This window comes from Argentina silus (genome assembly GCF_951799395.1).
Source record: "Argentina silus genome assembly, chromosome: 12".
Taxonomy (NCBI): Eukaryota; Metazoa; Chordata; class Actinopteri; order Argentiniformes; family Argentinidae; genus Argentina; species Argentina silus.
In genome coordinates this window covers 1,633,046-1,655,088 of record NC_139666.1, presented here as the reverse complement: position 1 = coordinate 1,655,088, position 22,043 = coordinate 1,633,046, and the positions used below count along the sequence as shown (strand labels likewise).

General features: G+C 43.5%; 1 protein-coding gene across 1 annotated transcript; it reads left to right on the top strand.

The window, feature by feature from the left end:
• The first annotated feature begins 1,679 nt into the window (after positions 1 to 1,679).
• Positions 1,680 to 19,679, top strand: wnt10a (wingless-type MMTV integration site family, member 10a). Its single transcript, XM_083681471.1, has 4 exons — positions 1,680 to 2,035; positions 3,506 to 3,771; positions 7,756 to 8,129; positions 17,720 to 19,679. The coding sequence occupies exons 1-4, from the start codon at positions 1,974 to 1,976 to the stop codon at positions 18,185 to 18,187; spliced, it is 1,170 nt and encodes a 389-aa protein (XP_083537597.1). The 5' UTR covers positions 1,680 to 1,973; the 3' UTR covers positions 18,188 to 19,679.
• Positions 19,680 to 22,043: the final 2,364 nt, after the last annotated feature.

Sequence of the window (22,043 nt, the reverse complement as noted above, 5' to 3'; positions counted from 1 at the left end):
GGCAAATAATGTGCTGTACTGGAAAAGACCTTTCATAGAGGTAGGAAGCAGCCTAGGTCTCTGGACACTATCCTAGGTTGAACTGGGACCAGCAGAAAAGTTCCCACATCTCTTACCATCAAGTTAATACAACAAAAATTGAATCCCAAGCGAACAATGGGAAACAATTAGGCTCCATGTGTGTTAGTCTTGACTACAGTTCACTCTGGCAGAGGTCCACACACTCCAGATGGGGAGCTGTATTTTTCTGTTTTTCTTGAGCTTGCAACATCTTGCCATCAATTTCTTCTTTCCAAGGAAACACGTCCATTGTAACGTTCTTGACTGGAGGAAAGTCATAACTGACTCACACAAGGCAGGACTGTGACTCAGGAGTAATTGTACCCAGAGGTGGTTATCCATAGTAGTCCCCAACAGACAGTGTGGGACCATTGCCATCCCGCTACCCCCAGCCAGGCAGGGCTGCTCTCACCATAAGAACTCATTTGGTGACCTCACAATGACAGAATGCACTACACTGGTGGCAGCAGGGTCTTTTGTGGTTTTGATTCTTCATCCTGCTCGTCTAATAAAGGCTCTAAGATGAATGATATCACACGGCTTTGAACAACAGGGGTGCTGTTTACTCTGGTTTAGGGTCGTTTAAGCCACATGGTATTAGAGAACAGATCAATGGAGGCTGATGTACATCTTGAACAAGTCATTGAACAAGTCATGGTTGAGTTTACTAAAGAAAAACAGTGCCGTCATAAAGCGCTGTGTTGAACATTACGTTTCAGGCTCATATTCAGGGATATTTTCAGTGTTGGGCAACGGGCAGATACAGTAGGTTACTTGATGAATCCACATCTTGAGAGAACTGTCAGAAAGATAGTTTGGATTGCTGCATCCCACAAGGTCCTCACAGCACTGAGCATCCTGCATGTCCGGTTATTTTTCTGGACTTACATCTACATACTGTACAGTAAAATAACACTGTATATCCCTCTCCTTCTTTACAGTAGAAGTAAATTAATACATCCACGTTTCAATTCAAGTTTCCTCCCCCCTGCAACACTTCCCCAGGTCATTGGAAAATGGAATGACTCAAGTCAACTTAAATTTGATGGTAAATAGGGGTTAATAGACATAAGGGTCATTCATACAAGTTTTGAAAGCTGTTTGACATGTATGCTGTTCTACTACTCTCTTGTATGCAGGGTTTATAATCATATATAAACCTCTGCAATTTGTGTACATATGAGCATACACACTTTTTTTTCTTTTTTTTATGTTTTCAGGTAAAATAATAATCATCATAATCCCCACCATCATCATCATACCCATTATCATCATTATAGCTTACAGATAAGTCAATAATCTGTGCTGCTTTGTCCCTTTGCAGATACGGGCACAGTCAGTCCTCTTATCCGGGGGATCTCAATACCTCCTAACAAGACACTTGTCCTTCTCTCCCGGCCGCTGTACTTCACTCCTGAGTGACGTAAAAGTGGGCTGGCAAACTGCTAAATGGTGTAGTTTAGAATGCTATCAGCATAAGCAAAACATCACAAGTCAACGAGACTCGAGATAGTGTGCTGTCAGTACTCTCAATGCTTTCGGATGTATTCCAATGCAAATATCTTGGCGGAGCTGTCGGGCAATTGTACAGATGTGAGATAGCAGTCAAAGTGTTTAGTCGCGTCCTCCAACTTATATTTTCATTCAATAAGTTGAAAGATACCGCAGATTAGCGCTGTCGTTCCTTGAATCACTTGTCCTGCACTCGTGAGGTACATTCAGCACTTTGACTGCGTTTTTTTTTTTTATCAGATCTAAAATCTGATCCACACTTGTACTCAATTGGACCTGTCACCCTCAAAGCGCGGCGCGCAGAACTCCGGAGTGGACCGACCTTTTCCTCTGAGAAAGCGCACAGTTTTGGAAGGAGATATAAGTTGTTTTACGCGCTCCATCTGCAAACATACGATACAATGGAATGCCCAATCTTCCGCCTGACTTGTATTCTGATGCTCATAACTCTATTCGATAAAAGGTGAGTTGATAAGTGGGGTCTACTATTGTACCCGCATATTTATTTGAATAAGACGCATTTAAACTTTCTTTAAACAATTTACTGGTCTTTTTATTCAGCTATTAATCACATCCTAAATCATCTGATGTTTCAGGTTCCAGTGTATGAACAGAAGTTTGCTATCCCCGACTATTATATTTCATGCAGTAGCTAATTCAAAGATTGATTCAAATCTCCTTACCTGTACCTCAATGTATGCGCTATAGGCTCTGGTAGTTTAATTGTAGGCGTTGCTATAATTTGCAAACCATGTACTGTGTAATTAATAGTCAACTGTAAATGCCTCAAAACAACTCTTCAATTTAGCAGATCTGGTATGTACATCTGTTTACCATAATTCATTACCATAAACATGTTACACTATCATAACTGCAAATTAAAGTGTCATATATGTACACATGATCACTCTTATTATAAAGATCTGACTCTAAGCGTGACTACACATGGAGATGTCTCATTTACTTTATGGAATGATAAAGATGTGATTAACAGTTACAATGTTGATACTATAGGGTATGTGTTCAATGCAAGTCAACTTGATGCTATGTCATACATGTCCACACATTTTGATTATATTACTTGAGATAAAGGTTCCCATTGGTTAGAACTTATATATAAGTTCTTATACCATTGGTTAGATCTATATATTTCCTGCATTTATCCTGGTATACAGTGATGTGTACTTTTTCTGATCCAGTTGCCCTTTTACAAAATATCAACATGTGCTCATGTGTTCTTGTGACTTTTCATTGCCACTGTTTTTCCTGACCTCAGGTCTTGAGTTTTAATTTAACATTTACTAACAACTAGGTGTTTGTTTCACTGTTCTGCCATGGCCCACCATTCAACTACACTGCCCCATTCCATATCCAAAATAAATATTTAACAAAATAATATTTCATGAAGAGTTCATTGACCTGTAGAAATTAGTTATTTAGACCTGTAAATAGTTATTTTACATATGTAATATCACATTTATTGTATTGGTACTACAGTGTAACAACTCTGAAGAAATGTTATTATCATGTAATGAACACCCTGAGCTAGAGCCCATAGGAACTTGTCTGTGTGTGTGTGTGTGTGTGTGTGTGTGTGTGTGTGTGTGTGTGTGTGTGTGTGTGTGTGTGTGTGTGTGTGTGTGTGTGTGTGTGTGTGTGTGTGTGTGCGCGCGCGCAGAAGGCAACACACTCAAATTGCAGAGCACTAACAAAATAAAACATCACAATCCAACTTTCAGTTTCCTCTTCATAGGTACCGCACTTTGGCCTTTAAGCACATAACGAATCCTAATTGTTTCAAACATCAAACGCTCCCAGGAGTGTAACAGAACTCCTCACACCTGTCACGACTGTGCTTCAGGTGATTTATGTGACAGGAAGTATCAATCAATGACTGTAAGGGCACACCTGAACATCGTCTTCTGTGTTTCAGGGTAGATTCCAACGAGATCTTAGGGTTGAAGATCCCTAACATCGACCCTATTCTCAACGCCAACACGGTGTGTTTGACACTCCCGGGGTTGAACCGCAAACAGCTGGAGGTGTGCATGCGGAACCCCGATGTCACCGCCTCGGCCATCCAGGGGATCCAGATCGCCATCCATGAGTGCCAGCACCAGTTCAGAGGACACAGGTGGAACTGCTCCAGTCTGGAGACCAGGAACAAGATCCCATACGATAGTATGGTGTTTAAACGAGGTGAGTTGTCACCAACTGTACAGAATACTGAACCAGGGAGTAAAACTCTAGTAAAACTTGTTCTTGATGTACTGGCTTCATAAAGGTTAGATTCACGAGAATGAACCTCCAGACCAGGAAGACCAGGAACAAGATCCCATATAGTTTTATGTTCCTAAAGAGGTGAGTCGTCACCTTCAGACGAATAGACCTGGGATGGGATTCCCCAAAGCGTAGGAAGTCCATCTCCAGTCTGTTGTAGGAGTTGGACGAATGATGATCTTAGAGTTACAGTGTATAGCTTTTGGGAAACTCACCCATGGAGTGAAGTTATCTTGAAAGGTAATTGTTCTCAATGACTAATACACCGCACTTATGAGCTTTCCCCATTTTAGAAGGGGTGCCCCTATGTTCGTGCTTCCAACTTTCACTCTGCGCTGACTCATAACAAGATTTTTATCATTATTAGCAACAAAGGTGCTGGTTTTCTGGCATTTAGGTATGTTCTGCCTCGGGCATAGAAACTCTAAATGACTGCTATAAACAACCTCCTCAAACGATGTGATTCACACATTAGCATGTGGATATACCAGACAAATGCAAAGTGAATTAATATAAGTTGCATATCCGACAGCATCCTGCATTTCATGGAATATATTGTCTTTTTGTACGTTTTTTTTATAATGGATTCAAATGAATAAGGACGGTTAACGTAGAAGACCAATGGGAAACAAGTACAACTTATTTAAATTTTTAGGACCTTTCAGGAATGGATTTTACGTAACATATTAGGCATTCTCCGTGTAATTGTTTGTTTGGATATCTAATTTTACTACAGGAAACTGATGTAATATCCTCTTTACCTCAAGCGCTTATCTGTTTGTTGATGTATTCCAACAGCCTTATGGGGCCCTATTCCTACGTTAGCCTGAATTAAAACTAGGCTAAAAAGGCATTGAGACTGGGCTGCCCAATGTTCCTACTCTCACTGCCGGTGCAAGTGCTGTGAATTTGCTATCAGCACTTTCCCCAACTCTCAGTGGCAAAAGCATAAACCTGTTTAGCTGGTTTCTGTAACACAAAGTGACAGTTTTCTTTAATCTTTAATTCATTTTCCCACTTCCTCAGCCATCAGTTCAGCCGGGCGTGCCTCTCACTTTAAATTATTTGTTAGATTGATTTGTTCCAGGTCTCTCGCCTGCTTGGGAGGAAATCTAAAACAGCATTTTCATGTCTGTGTCTCTTGGCTGCATCTAAGTGCCATCCGTCCCCCATGGAATCATGGGAAGATGGAGAGGGGGAAAAAAACTGTCTGTGTGTGTGTGTGTGTGTGAGTGTGTGTGTGTGTGTGTGTGTGTGTGTGTGTGTGTATGTGCGCGCGTGTGTGTGTGTGTGTGTGTGCGTGTGTCTATCCATTGAACACTAGTCGAGCCATCCGTAGCAGCTAATGCGGTATGTCTGGAAATAATGGATCCAGCTTTTAAGAACTTCCAGGAGGGAGAACAAAATCTTCCAGGGAGGGTCTTCTCCAGACAGACACCTCTACCGACAAATCATGAGTTGAGAGTTGAAATTGCACTCTCTATCTAAATCGAATTAAATCTCTATAGCTAGTGCAGACAGCTAACTTCGGCAAGCTTCTAGAAGTTAGCGACACATTTTGTGTACAGGGGACGATAAGACACAAGCAGATTCAGAAGACTAATACAGATAAGACATGTCCCTCCCCCTCCGCCTATAGGAGTTGGAAGACAATAAGCCTCCAGACGGTATGCCGGATCATTATGCAATTTGTGGGAGGCAACACGTCTGGCCCTGCGAGACTAATTTAACACCATTCAACTATACTGTTTCGGATCCATGTTCCAAACCCTGAGGAGCATTTTCTCTGTAAACTCTGCAAATTCCAGGCATTGACTAGTTTTAACAATGCAGCTCTCTTTAGTCAATCTCATTAATAAATGAATAAATAAATTAAGAAAAAAAAGGAAGAAAAAAAAAGAAAAGAAAAAAGTAATTCTTCCTTCTTCTAGCATTGGGACTGCCAATAGCCCCTGGTCCTACCTTAGATTACTTTTTGTTATGATGACTGATGGATAGATGATTCACTTTCTTAGACAAATGTGTTGGATAGATGATTCACTTTCTGAGACAAATGTGTTTGTTGTAAGCCGCTTTGGATAAAGGCGCCTGCTAAATGCCAAAAATGCAAATGCAATCCATTTAAGGTGGACTTTCAAGAGGTGAGGCAAAGCTGTGTTCAAAGGGACAAGCCCCAATCTACGTCCAACAGACGGTGCTGACACTTTTTTGTCAGCCATTTAGCTGACACTTTTATCCAAAGTGACTTACTTTGCAGTGAGTGCATACATTTTTCAGTATATATGGTCCCAGCGGGAATCAAACCCACAACCTAAGCGTTGTTAGCGCCGTCCTCTACCAACTGAGCCACAGAGGCATTTTCAGTTACTCTCAAAGCACCTTGATACTGTCTAACACACATGCTGTACACAGTACAACAGTTTAAACCAAGTAGTATGTATTTTTCTTTAATAAAACAGATCAATCACAGTTTATTGATTGATTGTCTGCTATAGTTGCTGTTTCGATACTCACAGAAGAATAAATCATAAAATAAATCAGTTTTATCGTCATAAACTGCAGTAACAGTTTGAACGGGAACAACAAGCATCTCGACAGGACCAATAGCGGTAAATAAAACAGTCATAGGCTTTCCCCTCAAGCTGTAACTATAAAGACTTGAGTGAGCTCTTTCAAGTGCACTAAACATATTTCTTTTATAAAGCTCCATCTCTCCCTAGAGTGATTGTGAGGAGGGAGGGCAGGTTTCATAGGACCTCAGGGTATCATACATACACGACTGTTACTTCTGATCAACACTTAGAAGAGCATGGACACCTGTTGTGAAATGTTCTCAGTGTTTTACTGGGGAAGTGAGGGTCGCCCTGGACAGAAGAAAGCCCGGGCCCATTAACTCACAGAGGCAATGTTAAGACAGTGCAGCATTACAGAAACACTCTGTGAATCCACCTACGGTATGTGTGTGTGTGTGTGTGTACATGAGAATGTACTGTCAAGTGTTACCATATGCTTTGTAACAGCTTTCCAAGTGCCAAGATGCGTTTACACGCTCCTAAATGTTTCGAAATGCTTTCTACGTATACCCTGAACCACAATTCTCCAAACTGTTTACAAGTGTTTACAAATGCTATCCTATTTCATGGATAGCATGCACAGTACAGTGTTTCGAAACAGTTCGGGGGAGTTAGTTTTAAAGTATTACCACAATACTTGTCCCATCGTATCTGTGCTTCTGCATGACTGTGTCAGCCGCCCGCCTGGCTTGCGTGGCAGGACAGAGCGGAGCGGAGAGGCAGCAGCCCATACTGGGATGATTAGAGCTCAGAGGTTGTGCTGCCGCCGACCCTGCATGTGATCGCAGCAGATCAAACGGCTGCCAACAGTAGCCAGGTTAATGGTAGACATGCTGCAGGGATCTCCATAAAGGAAAAAAGGCTTTTTAAAGGGGATTAACAATGGGGTTCATGTCTGCATGTTTTGCGACCGCCAGCCTTGCTTCTCTGATCGCTGTCAGATCCCTGGAGGATGGTGGTGGGGATTTGTACATTTTTTTTCCCATTTCAGGCTCCTCAAGACAGGCAAGTGTTATCTGGCACCTTAATTGCCATTGGACTCCGCCGTGGTGGGTGGGTGGGGGTGTACAGTGTACTGGTCCTGGTGCTGAAGTCAATCTCTGCAACCATCAGGGCTCGTATGACAACAGATAGTGATCTACTGTGTGCTGTAGGCCTCTGCACCGTACAAGAGGGAGTCAAAGGAATACAGGAGGAGGGTACTCTGCTTAAACACGTGTGTCTGTGTGTGTGTGTGTGTGTGTGTGTGTGTGTGTGTGTGTGTGTGTGTGCGCGCGTGTGTATGTGTCTGTGTGTGCGTGTGTGTCCTCGTCTTCTCCTCTTCTCCCAGGTTTCAGGGAGAGCGCCTTTGCGTACGCCATCGCGGCGGCGGGTGTGGTGCACGCCGTGTCCAACGCCTGTTCCATGGGGAAGCTGAAGGCCTGCGGCTGCGACGAGAAGCGTCGCGGGGACGAGGAGGCGTTCCGCATCAAGCTGAACCGGCTGCAGCTGGAGGCCATCCACCGGGGGAAGGGCATGGTGCACGGCGTCATGGAGCACTTCCCCGCCGACCTGCCCGGACCCCAGGACTCGTGGGAGTGGGGCGGCTGTAGCCCCGACGTGGACTTTGGGGAGAAGTTCTCGCGAGACTTCCTGGACGCCCGCGAGACGTACAAGGACATCCATGCCAGGATGAGGCTGCACAACAACAAAGTTGGCAGGCAGGTGAGAGGAGGCGTTTTCGGCTACTGTTTTTGCGGGTTACAATATGTCTGTGTGTTTGTGTGTGTGTGTGCAGGTGTGTGTGTGTGTGTGTGCAGGTGTGCAGGTGTGCATACATGCTTGCATAAGTATGTCATAAAACTCAGCAATGTGTATCACACCTCTCCCTCTCTCTCTGCTCTTGAGCTGTGAGACGACTGTAGACTTTTAATGGAAAAACAAATTGCCCGAGATAGCAGGTGAAGAAAGAACAGGATTTAGGGCTCGAATCCCAACCATAACGTCAGTGTGATCTAATTGTACTGGCTCAGTCTGTATTGGCCTATCAATACAGATTACACACTTATTTCTCAACCTGATGCAATTGGCTTGCGTGTGTGGTCCCTCTGAGTGGGGGTTACTCTCTCAGCTTGTTATGTAATGTTTATGCTTGGACTGTTGTAGCGTGGAATCATAGCAACGGAAGTAGCAGTTCATGTTGTTTGGGAGTTTGAAGACTAGCTGTAGGTAATAAAAGTGTGTTTTATTAGTTGTAGTAGTAATGTACAGTACCAGTCAAAAGTTTGGACACACCTTGCCAAGAGTGTGCAAAGCTGTCATCAAAGCAAAGGGTGGCTACTTTGAAGAATCTAAAATATAAAACATATTCTGGTTTGTTTAACACTTTTTTGTTTACTACATAATTCCATATGTGTTCCTTCATAGTTTTGATGTCTTCAATATTAATCTACAATGTAGGAAATAATAAAAAAAATAAAGAAAAACCATTGAATGAGAAGGTGTGTCCAACCTTCTGACAGGTACTGTAGGGACAACAATGTACTGTAGCAATATATTTGCATACTGTAGTAGTATGAGCAATATTCTAAGTAATAGTAGTTTCACATGAATGACTGCCTTCACAACTCTCATCTGCATAGTTCATCTCCAGCCATCCTCCAGGTTCAAAGCGAGAAGCCTCCTTCCTTACTGTACGTGCTTCTTGAAATCATAGCCATAATTATTGCTTGTTCAAGCAACTGTGTTCTGTTTACACATGCTCAATTTAATCTACTTAGGAGCTTCGAGGGAGCTTCTCCATTCTGCTCAGTGTAGCTTCTGTCTAATAAGCAAGATCAGTGACCAATGGCCAATATTTTGGATTCAGGACGGGAAAGTTAGTAGTGGATGGTTTTCCACGTGGAGAAACTGTCATCGTCAAAGCTCATTTTCTCTGACTGATGGCGGAGACATGAGTGATGTCACTGATCATAATCATATAGTTCTCTCTGTGGTTATCTGAGCCCATGTAGGTGATTTCATGGAGATTGTTATTGTCATTATAGGGGTGTTGGACTAATTGGATAATATGAGTGAGATTAGTGTGTGACCTGAGAGCTGGCAGGTGGAGCTGCAGGGAGTGGGCTGAGAGGTTAGCTGAGCACTGTTTATAAAATGAGCAGAGCAGAATTGCTCAATTAGCGAATAAATAACAGAAATGTGGATAGCAATGGTTATCCTCTGTATCACACAACTATTGCCACCACTATTACTACTACTACTACTACTACTACTACTACTACTACCACTCCTACTACTGCTGCTACTACTACTACTACTACTACTACTACTACTACTACCTCCACCACTCCTACTACTACTACTATTACTACTACTACTACTACTACTACTACTACTACTACTACCACTACTACTACTACTACTACTATTACTACTACTACTACTACTACTACTACTACTACTACCTCCACCACCACCACTCCTACTACTACTACTACTATCTCCACCACCAACACTCCTACTACTACTACTACTACTACTACTACTACTACTACTACTACTACTACCACTACTACTACTACTACTACTACTACTACTACTACTACTACTACTACCTCCACCACCACCACTCCTACTACTGCTGCTACTACTACTACTACTACTACTACTACTACTCCTACTACTACTACTACTACCTCCACCACCACCACTTCTACTACTATTACTACTCCTACTACTACTACTACTACTACTACTACTACTACTACTACTACTACCACTACTACTACTACTACTACTACTACTACTACTACCACCACTACTACCACTACGACTACTACTACTAATACTACTACTACTACTAATACTACTACTACTACTACTACTACTACTCCTACTACTACCACTATTACTACTACTACTACTACCACTACTACTACTACTACTACTACTACTACTACTACTACTACCACTATTACTACTACTACTACTACCACTACTACCACCACTACTACTACTACTACTACTACTACTACTACTACTACTACTACTACTACTACCACTACTACCACCACTACTACTACTACTACTACTACTACTACTACTACTACTACTACTACTACTACCACTATTACTACTACTACTACTACTACTACTACTCTTTCTACTACCACTACTACCACCACTACTACTACTACTACTACTACTACTACTACTACCACCACTACCACCACTACTACCACTACTACTACTACTACTACTACTACTACTACCACTACTACTACTACTACTACTACTACTACTACTACTACTACTACTACTACTATTTCTACTACCACTACTACCACTAGTACTAATACCACTTCAGCAAATACTGTACATTTCTAAGTAAATTTGTTGATCATTCCCTCTTGATATATTGGACATTTCTCACCTATTTGACCTGACCTTTAACCCGTGGCTACTGAACCTCTACTGAACACTGAGATGAACATGTAAATGCCAGTGATGGGCTCTGATTGCTCTCAGCTCTGAGCACGGGCCACACACAGAAGGAGCAGTAAATTGCTCATTGTTCGCCGTTTCCTCCTGTGTAATTTGGTCTTGTATCTTTCCATCAGTTTACCGCTGGTTTCCTTGATTATCCAGACAAAACACAAATGTGGGGTTAGTCAGCCACGCGTAGCAACCGGGGTCAGATGATAGTCCTGCTGTAATACATGAGACGGGACTCTGATAAAGCCTCTGTCACACACAGCGGCTCGCGATTAGCCATGAAACCAAGTGTGCAAAGAGCCTTTGCAACGTCAATACAGGCTACAGGCAGAGGACAGGACACAAAAACGTCACGATAAAACTTCAAAATCCTGAATAATAATAGTAATAATAATACTACTACTACTACTACTAATAATAATAATAATAATAATAATAATAGGGAATAATAGGGAATAATAGGGAATAACCTGGAACACTGTAGATTTCATCTTCAATAATATCTCAAAGATTTATTGCAGTAGGATTATGTGGCTTACTTGGATGACCAGACATTATTCTGTCATTGCAGGAAGTGACGTTGTTTTGAAACAAACCATATTAAGCGTAGATGCCAGTGCAGCTCCTAAAGTTTGATTTTCTATAGATCTGACAAGGGGTGTGAAGTGAGAGAGAAGATTTAAATTTTAACACTGTTTTTGCCAAGAGCCCTATTTGGCAACGCTAGCTGACTTTTTGTACCTGCTAGTGGGATACACTGTACTTGGAGACTGTAAAAACTCGAATCACAAGAAGAGACAGGGAGACTAGCGTTAAAACTAGCGTTACAAGTTTGTTTAGCCATGAGAGTGTCTAACAGAAACACAGTACTGTACATCTTAGCCTATGGCGCATTGGAATTGACATACAATGCATCAAGAACAGCTTCAGTAAAGACAACTCAATGAACCCAGGCAAATATCAACGTTTTATCCAAGCCAAGCCTCTGTGCTTGACCGCCACTTGTGTGTGTTTTGACACCAAATTGATTAAGCATTAGACACAGTACCAAGGTAGCGTTCAACGCTGCTGGGTCTGGCCTGCATGGGCTACTCGTCCCTCAGGTTCAGGTTGCACACGCTCAGAGCCTGCTGAGTTGTCACCACACACCTCATATATCAACCCTAATGAAAGCTGGAGGAAAACAATTGAGGGTGGAAATGCAATGTAGTTCAGGCAAGAGACATAAGAACTACAGGCTACAGTACAACTAACACTGGAACCAGGTTAGCTGTGTTAGCTAGGACGCTAAGCTAGGTACCTCGATGACTTCAAACAGTGTAGAACCCCCCCCCCCTCCCCCTCCTCCACACCACAATCAAACAGAAAACACTGACAGGTGAGGCCTCAAATAATACCTCATGCCCTCCTCCACCCCCACCCCCACCACCACCCCCTCCCCTCACAGAGGGAGAACTGTCTTTTGTGGAGGAATGTGGCGGTTTCAGTTGGGTATGCATGTCCCCTCATGCCCACCCTCTGGTTCTCACGACGTTCAGTCTTGTTAAAAGCTCTAATTAGTGGCTGCTGGCTGTTTGGAAACAGATGTTTAAACCCAGCAAAAGATTTTAGACATCAAACACGGCGGAAAGTAGAAAGAGATTCGCCCTTCCTTCCCCCCTCTACCCCTCCCCCTGCCCCTCCCCCCAAATACAGATTTTCAGACAAGTTTATCAGGGGGGGAGAAAAAGTCCTAGAAAAAGGGGACTTCTCGCCAAAGAACATCCGTCTATTTTGGATCATTTTGTCTGAATACGTTGTCGGTGTTTTGATACTGATTTACTGTGTCGTGTGTTGTTGATATGATATGAATGCTTAAAATATGCTTCAGGGGAGAGGTTCCAACTGCATGGCTACATGTTTACAGTGGATGTCGATAACATGGAAACATTTGCACGGGTAGTAAATTCCTTCACTAACATTTTCATTGGAATCAGTCAATCGGAACTGTTCACGCCCACAACAAATGCTGCTGGCATCACGTCCGACAGTCTGTAGACAGCTACAATAAGAGAGCTGTCATGATTGTGTAGACACCTCTCAGCCAGGTAAGTTCATGACATTTACATTTACATTCACGGCATTTAGCAGACGCCTTTATCCAAAGCGACTTACAACAAATACATTTGTTTAAGTAAGTGAATCATCTATCCATCAGTCATCATAAGACAACGTAATCAATGCTCACACCAGGGGCCATTGGCAGTCGTAATGAACAGAAGCCCTTTTTAAAAAAAATGTTTTTATTATTATTATTAACAGGAGAGAACTTGTACAGGGGGGAAGTGGGAGTGAAGAGGTCTCAAGGGTTGGGGTTAGGGTTAGTACAGGGGGGGTAGTGGGGGTGAAGAGGTCTTTAGGAGGGTCTGTTAAGATGTCGCCTGAAGAGATGGGTTTTCAATCTACGGCGGAAGATCGGTAGTGACTCTGCAGTCCTGACAGCGGTGGGAAGCTCATGGCGCCAGGACAGTGAAAAGCCGTGACCGAGTGGCGCGGCCGCTGCATCCACGTAGAGGCGGCGGTGCCAGGCAGGCAGCCGAGGTGGAAGAGTGGAGTGATCGTGCAGGGGTTTGGGGGCTAACCATTGACAACACAAACTGAGCTGAACCGATTCTTTCGTTACACAGGACACCTTCAGCTATAGTTCGCGGAGTGTCTTACGCTGAGGGCGACATCTAGCTCTCTGCTTTACGTCTTACGTACAGCACCAGTCAAAAGTTTGGACACACCTTGCCAAGAGTGTGCAAAGCTGTCATCAAAGGAAAAGGCGGCTACTTTGAAGAATCTAAAATATAAAACATATTCTGGTTTGTTTAACACTTTTTGGTTTACTACATAATTCCATATGTGTTCCTTCGTAGTTTTGATGTCTTCATTATTATTCTACAATGTAGAAAATAGTAAAAAATAAAGAAAAACCATTGAATGAGAAGGTGTGTCCTAACGTCTGACTGGTTCTGTATGTGTAGGCTAATGAGGTTGTCTCCCCCTCTTTGCCCCTCTCTGGTCTATGTAGCAGGGCTCGTCACAATGATGGTATGCATGTGCGACTTTGCATGAGTGACTGTGTGTGTGAGTGTGTGACTGTGTGTGTGACTGTGTGTGTGACTGTGTGTGTGAGTGTGTGACTGTGTGTGTGAGTGTGTGGCTGTGTGACTGTGTGTGTGAGTGTGTGACTGTGTGTGTGACTGTGTGTGTGACTGTGTGTGTGAGTGTGTGACTGTGTGTGTGAGTGTGTGGCTGTGTGTGTGACTGTGTGTGTGACTGTGTGTGTGAGTGTGTGTTCTGGCCTTTGTCAACACTTTACAGTGGATTGTTAGATCTACATAAGAAGCATTCAGCATCCTAACCCGTGGGCGGGGAGGAAGCATTCCATTGGCCTGTGAGTGCAGCCTAGGCTAGGCTAGGCTAGGCTAGTCCATTTGATCTGTTTCACCAGTCTGGCTATGGCTCAAAGAGGGGGTGGGGGGAGGGGTGGGGGGGGGAGGGGAGGGGTGGGGGAGATGGGGGGTGGGGGGGGATTGGGGGGGAGGCACCACAACAAATGCCCACCACTAGAGGAACAGCAGGTGGAAGTGCTTATGGTTGTAATAACATTTTATTGGAGGGGCTGAAATGAGATTTGTGGATGTTGTGTACAATTAACTGAGAGCGATATATTACAGTCAGACATGATTGTTATGTAGAGAGGGCTCTCATTTAGTATTTTGTTCCTCTCAGAATAAATTATGGTTCGGCGTCAGTTATTGCGTGCCTCCATTGAACTGTTCTTTGATGGCTTGTGTTTGATTTACTTTAGTGACGCTGAGCGCTGTGGGTTTTGTTTGTATTCTTTGAAAGCCCGGCTTTGCTTGCCTTTAATGGTTGTTGATACATGTCTTTGAACTGAGCAACATGAGGCAGGACGCCTATGTACTGTACCTTCATTAGATTGTGATGTAAAAGCAGTGAGGCAGATATAACTACCAAACCCTAACCCTAACCCTAACCCTAACCCAAACCAACCCTAACCCTAACCAACCCTAACCCTAACCCAAACCAACCCTAACCCTAACCAACCCTAACCCTAACCCAAACCAACCCTCAGTTGATTAACCCTAACCCTAACCAACCCTAACCATAACCATAACCCTAACCATAACCCACTCAAACCCTAACCCTAACCCTCACCAACCCTAACCATAACCCACTCAGACCCTAACCCTAACCCTAACCCTAACCCTAACCCCTTGGAGTGTTTTGCAGACCATGCAGTACTTTGTATCGCCTGTGGTCCTAATCTGCTACCAATATGTCTTATTTGATCTCAGCCTGGTGCTACTTTATAGAGGAGTCTGTCTCACTCTTCCCCAATTAAAACAGGCAGTGTTCCTAACAGTGGTCTGCCAATGAATTTGGGGGCAATTACTTCAAAACAACCCTTTTCATAACTACGGGGTAAGTTTATAGGACCTACACATGTAGCACACAGTTTTCACTGAGACAGACAGGCAGATGTCTGGGATAGGAGCGTGTAACATACTGTATGACACCAGGTTTTACCATGGCTATAAATCTGTCATTGAATCTGTTCACGCATTAAGGAAGTATAACATACAGTTTAGGATACAGGAATACCAAGATTTGGTGTGGTGAGAACGATGAATATAGGCTATTTACTCCACAGAGGGAGACCAGAACAAGCAGAAATGTCAGGCAGGCAACACGAGCAGTGGTAGCAGTGAGCTAATGAGACCAGGTAGACTCTAATCTGTGGGTCATTGCAGACAGAGAAGTGAGCATCAGTTCCTGTTCGTCTCCCTTTCCCCCCCAGGCCTGTCTGCCTGCGGGCCTCTGTAAGACTCTAAAACCAGAGTTCCGCTTCCAACAGGGTCCAATAAATCACTGCCATATCAGCGTCTCTTGTCAGTCAGTCAGTCAGTCAGTCAGTCAGTCAGTCAGTCAGTCAGTCAGTCAGTCAGTAAATCGCTTCCAGGAGAGATCTAGTCTGCCGCTCCTCACATGCACGCACACACACACATGCACACACACGCACACACACACTCTCTCTCTCTCTCTTCCTCCCTGTGTGCCATGGACACACCCACGCAGCTCATGCCCCCAGGTGCACCCTGGGACACGGCATGGAGGAAAAGGGAACAATCAGACGGTACAATCTTCCATCTGATCACTCTGACCGCACTCCTGTCAGACTGACTGGGCCACTTATGGCATGAGCAGGCAGGTCCACTTCCTATAGCTGTGACAGCTCAGAGGTTTCATACCTGTTTGTCTTGATCCTTGTGTACTTGTGGGATTGTCCATATTTGTCTTGGAGAAATAGAGGCTATCCAGCCTAATGCTTGGTACAGATGTTTCCTCGTGTAAATAATCTCCCTCTCCCCACACTTTAAATTGTTAGACAGTTGATTACCTGTCATGAAAACAACTCCAGTAAGGATACAATTACAGTGCCCAGTTCAGTTTGCATCTTAAAGGGTTAAAAGTGGGTTAGTGTTGCATAATTACAGGGTGTATATAAACTCAGAGGGATGTAATTCGGGGACTTAACTTGCCCTGATGTACAAACTGAGCTTAAAAGGCATGTAAACGTGCTTTTTCCCCCCAGGTTTGCGATGGTGGTCTGATTGGTCGTGATCGATCATTGTTAGCTTCCAGATCAGCCAGATCTAAAGGGTTCCTTCTCGTCACCCATAATTCCAAATGGATGACTCAACTGGTCCCATATATCACTCTTGCAACCCACTCATTCACACTGAACAGCACTGCCTCCCTGTTCACTAGTGGGAACACCTAGAAGAGGCCCTGCAATGGAAACCCACAGCACGCAACCCAAAGGCCCCTTTAACAATTCATGCTGCTCCGCGGAGTATGTATCTGCTTTTGGCAACTGTTAAAAATGACCTTTAGTGTGAGAGTGGGGGACGATGTCCTCGGCTCAAACTGTCAAGATGCTCTGTTTAATGGATCAGAACACAGCTGAATAGCGGAGTGGTTTAGACGACGTCGTCGTTTTCTACCCGAGGAAAACAACTTTCAGGATCTCCTCTTCATGAGGTTCCTCCTCAAAACAAGGCGAGAGAGAGAGAAAGAGAGAGAAAAAGAGAGAGAGAGAGAAAAAGAGAAAGAGAGAGAGAGAAAGAGCCTAAAACACACATAAAATAGCACAGTTCCATCTCGTTCTAGTGGGCCCTGAAATCCTTTGACTAAACTTGGCTTTTCCCTGCAAGTTATTTTTCTTCTTCTTTTAAATCTCGATGTGTCCCTGGGCAGCTGTTTTTGGAGGCCACCTCGGTGAGAGTCGTGTGAGGGAGTGCTGGAGGTGTGTGTTTGTGAATGTGCCTGTTGATAGGGGTGGGTGTAGGAGCATCTGTCAGTACTGAGGGTGGCCCCTTTTCCTGTTGGTAATTGGATCTAAAAGTCTATAACTCCGGCTGACAGACGAGTGCATTGTTGAGAGAATGTGAGATCTGAGGAGAGTGTGGGAGGGACATCCTCAGCCGGGACGTGAACTTGGCATTGTCATGAAAAATGGCTACGGCTTGGACTCTATAGAAGTATGTTTCTATATGATGTACTAGTATGCTTCTATATGACTTTGTTTTGATATGGGACCTATATCTTTGTAAGCTATTGCCTTATTTGACATGGGACCAATAGGTCTTCACAGAACACACAGTGCGGTTGATTTGCCTAATTTAATGGATGTGGGTCTGTAGCCGAAGCCCGGTGTTTGGAGGAGGATATTAACCTGTAGTTCCCTGTTCCCCTCTGTGCAGGTGGTGATGGACCACATGAGACGGAAATGCAAATGCCACGGAACGTCGGGCAGCTGTCAGCTGAAGACCTGTTGGCAGGTGACGCCCGAGTTCAGGGCGGTGGGCTCCTTGCTCAAGGAACGGTTCCACAACGCCACCCTCATCAAAGCCCACAACAGGAACACGGGTCAGCTGGACCACGCCCACCCCACGCACCGGCGCCGGGCCAACCTCAACGAGCTGGTCTACTTTGAGAAGTCCCCCGACTTCTGCGAGAGGGACCTGGGTTCTGACTCAGCCGGGACGCAGGGCCGGATCTGTAACAAGACCAGTCCCGGGATGGACAACTGTGAGAGCCTCTGCTGTGGGCGGGGCCACAACATCCTACAGCAGACGCGCAGCGAACGATGCAACTGCAAGTTCCACTGGTGCTGTTACGTCATCTGCGAAGAGTGCAGGATAACAGAGTGGGTCAGTGTCTGCAAATGAAGAAACGACAGACACAGAAACGTAAAGAAATGGACCTTATTTTGAACAGGGAAAGACTGCAATATACCCCCTTCCCTTTTTTGCAATGGACTGCCTTTTCCATTAGTAGAATGGAAAGCACGAAACAAGACTGGAATAGAACCAGCTTCAAAGAAGTGTACGATCAGACTGTGCACAGCATGTGTCCAACCACCGTAGTTCAGAGCGCCTGGAGCTGCACTGCCTTTCATCTCAAAAAAAGTGTTTTTAGGTTCAATTTGTTTAAGGTAATAAAATATCATGGATAATATTGATAACTGAGCACTCATATATTTAAACTATAGGGTTCCGAAAAAGACAAATGGCTGATTTTTATTTTACATGTTTGTACAAAACAACTGCATGGGATTCCGGTAATTTAAGAAGAAAAAAAAGAAAAACAAGCAGCAGATAGGAAAGAAAGAGATTGTTCCAGAATGTTGTGTCTGCTCTTGCTTTACTCAGCGCCAGAAGTTAACATCGTTAACAAATTCAGATGACTTTGTAATGCTCCCTGTTACAAAAATGTATCTGCTAATGGCTTCCATGGCCAGTGGCTACCAAAATCGGCTAAATGGCTACCATGTCCCTCAGTACAGTATGCCATGTCATACTCTGTCCATACTGCTAAAAAAAGAAATAAATACAGACCGGAGTGTTGGCTGTTATTGACTGTTCTCTTGCGGGGTTGGTTGGAGTTCTGTAGAGGACCCGATGATAATGACAGTCGTCATACAAAGTGGACAGGAGGAACATCATGAGCCAAGTTGAGGAGTTTAGAGGTAATGACTTGAGGCTAAGCCAATGAAAAGACTGGGCCTATTGGTCTCTGCTGCTCCTATGGAACAGCGGTGGGGAACTCTGGTTATGTTTCGCCCTGCCTGTCCTTCCCCTGAGGCCTACCGATGAAATACACCACTAACTGTTACGATATAGTCAATGTTTAACAAAGCACTACAAGTATCTCATAGATTTATCTCAATTAAAAGTCATAAAGTCAATTGTAAAACCACCAGTAGAGTTTGTACAAATGAATTGTTAATGTTATTACTTCCAAACCTGAAACTCAATGCAAATGTTATGGTTGTCTGTATCTTTTTTGCCAATAGGTCCATCTGTTGTCTGTGTTGTGTGTTTAATTATGAAAATGAAATTTCCCCATAGAAACTGTCAAAATGCATTTCATTGAATACCTTGTCCGTCAGGGTTATTTATCAAGAGCAAATACCTTGTGTCTGTGTTCAAAAAAAGAAAATATGTTGCTGGTATATTGGCACAGATCATTTTGATGCAGATTAGTAGTTTGCACATGAATTTTGTTCTGGAAAATGTGTATTTTGGGGATATAACATAGCAATATGCATTTTATGTCATAAATGTATTATTTTTTATGTTTGATGGTCATGGTTATTTTCTAAGTTATTTTATTTTTGTGGATAACTTAATATTTGTAAAACAATAAAGAATCTGAAATATAAAAGGGACTGTAATGTGATGAAAAATGAAAGCAGTGAGTTTGGTAAAGAAATAAAGAGTAAAAGTGATCTTGTCACGAGTCAGCCACTGTAAAAATATCCGTCCTGACAACTCCTCCCTCCTTTGATCCCTGTTGGGCAGCACTTGCATTTTACTCTCCTCCACCATGTTATATTACCATAGAAACAAATGTATCACACCTTATAATGTAGATGTGTTATAAGCTGTGGCATGTTGTGAATATGTCGCAGCCAAGGGGCATTTTCCTGCTTTATTAGATAGCTTCACAGTTCCATGATGCTCTGTGACGGCACCTGGAGGTGCAATCGCTGAGTTTATAAGGCAATATAACTCTTCATAAGCAACTTCAAGTGGAATGTATCCAGTTGTTGTTTGCGTGCAGCTGCAGCAGCAGACAAGCCCTGCTGAGCACTCTGAGTCAGTCATGCATTCTCAGCTCCCTGGTGTAGGATGAAGTCACCAAGTCATGTGTAAGAATTCGAGGGATACGCTTTCAAAGTAAATAGATGTGTGCAGTAGTATTAATGTGCACAGTCATACAGGCCTATTCTTTTTACAGACTGGAAAAAAAATGCTCCCTCCTCACCTGTTCTGTACAGGTAGTTTGGCACACGGTGCATGTTTTCCCTTGGTAAGGGCAGCTTGAATTGTGAGAACATGTCGTCCATTTTTGACGTTTGACATGCACCTTCTGCAAACTGCACAGAAATACCCTCAGGCTATTCATCAGTCGACAGTGAGTTTTATCAGCAGACAAACTGCAGTGATCAGTTTCTGTCTTATCTAAACATGCAGTAATTAAGAAAAAATACTTTGTAATAAGGTGATTTTACGCTTCCCTTTGACAATTCTGTTTGCCCCTCATTCATAAAAAAAATAAAAAGCTGTGTCATGATCATTTGATCCATGAATAGGTTAAATAATCCATATAAATACTTTCTAAATATTATATGACAAAGAAATTGACGGTAATTCATCACTGGCCCTAACTGGTGCACGCATGTGTCAAAAATTCCGGGTCTGGACATGAAGTTTATTTGATTAGTATCTGTTATTATTCTTGAGAGTAGATTCCAAAGTTATTCTAAACACAAGTGCACAACATTATGTCGGTGATTGAGATTTATGTGTCTTCATCCCTTGCGTGAACTAACAAGTGTAGTGTTGGTTGGCTACACCTCTTCTGACAATGCCAAACATGTCTGTGATGTTGCAGTGGGGACACCCAGGATAGACTTCCTCATGGCAAACCTACATAAACATGTCTGTGATGTTGCAGTGGGGACACCCAGGATAGACTTCCTCATGGCAAACCTACATAAACATGTCTGTGATGTTGCAGTGGGGACACCCAGGATAGACTTCCTCATGTCTGTGATGTTGCAGTGGGGACACCCAGGACAGACTTCCTCATGTCTGTGATGTTGCAGTGGGGACACCCAGGATAGACTTCCTCATGGCAAACCTACATAAACATGTCTGTGATGTTGCAGTGGGGACACCCAGGATAGACTTCCTCATGTCTGTGATGTTGCAGTGGGGACACCCAGGACAGACTTCCTCATGTCTGTGATGTTGCAGTGGGGACACCCAGGATAGACTTCCTCATGGCAAACCTACATAAACATGTCTGTGATGTTGCAGTGGGGACACCCAGGATAGACTTCCTCATGGCAAACCTACATAAACATGTCTGTGATGTTGCAGTGGGGACACCCAGGATAGACTTCCTCATGTCTGTGATGTTGCAGTGGGGACACCCAGGACAGACTTCCTCATGTCTGTGATGTTGCAGTGGGGACACCCAGGATAGACTTCCTCATGGCAAACCTACATAAACATGTCTGTGATGTTGCAGTGGGGACACCCAGGATAGACTTCCTCATGTCTGTGATGTTGCAGTGGGGACACCCAGGACAGACTTCCTCATGTCTGTGATGTTGCAGTGGGAACACCCAGGATAGACTTCCTCATGGCAAACCTACATAAACATGTCTGTGATGTTGCAGTGGGGACACCCAGGATAGACTTCCTCATGTCTGTGATGTTGCAGTGGGGACACCCAGGATAGACTTCCTCATGGAAAACCTACATAAACTACTGCATAAACAAATAATGAAGAAGAGAGTGGTTTGAGATGTGCCTTGTCTCCTCAAGTATCTACTGGATGTTACAGTTTGGTTTATAAAGCAGACGAGGAATTGGTTTGTTATGGAAAAAACAACAGGGAGAGTTTTTCAACAAATGTGGTGAAATGTGCAATGAAGTAGTAACACAGTTATTACAATAATGCAAGAGTGCATTAACGTGTTATTACATAATGACAATGTAATATTGCAGT

What these genes read in the sequence shown, in the direction of transcription:
- wnt10a (XM_083681471.1), top strand. Translation starts at nt 1,974, where the DNA reads ATGGAATGCCCAATCTTCCGCCTGACTTGTATTCTGATGCTCATAACT. An exon ending in ATAACTCTATTCGATAAAAG is followed by an intron (nt 2,036 to 3,505) that starts GTGAGTTGATAA and finishes TCTGTGTTTCAG; the next exon opens with GGTAGATTCCAACGAGATCT. An exon ending in ACAACAAAGTTGGCAGGCAG is followed by an intron (nt 8,130 to 17,719) that starts GTGAGAGGAGGC and finishes CCCTCTGTGCAG; the next exon opens with GTGGTGATGGACCACATGAG.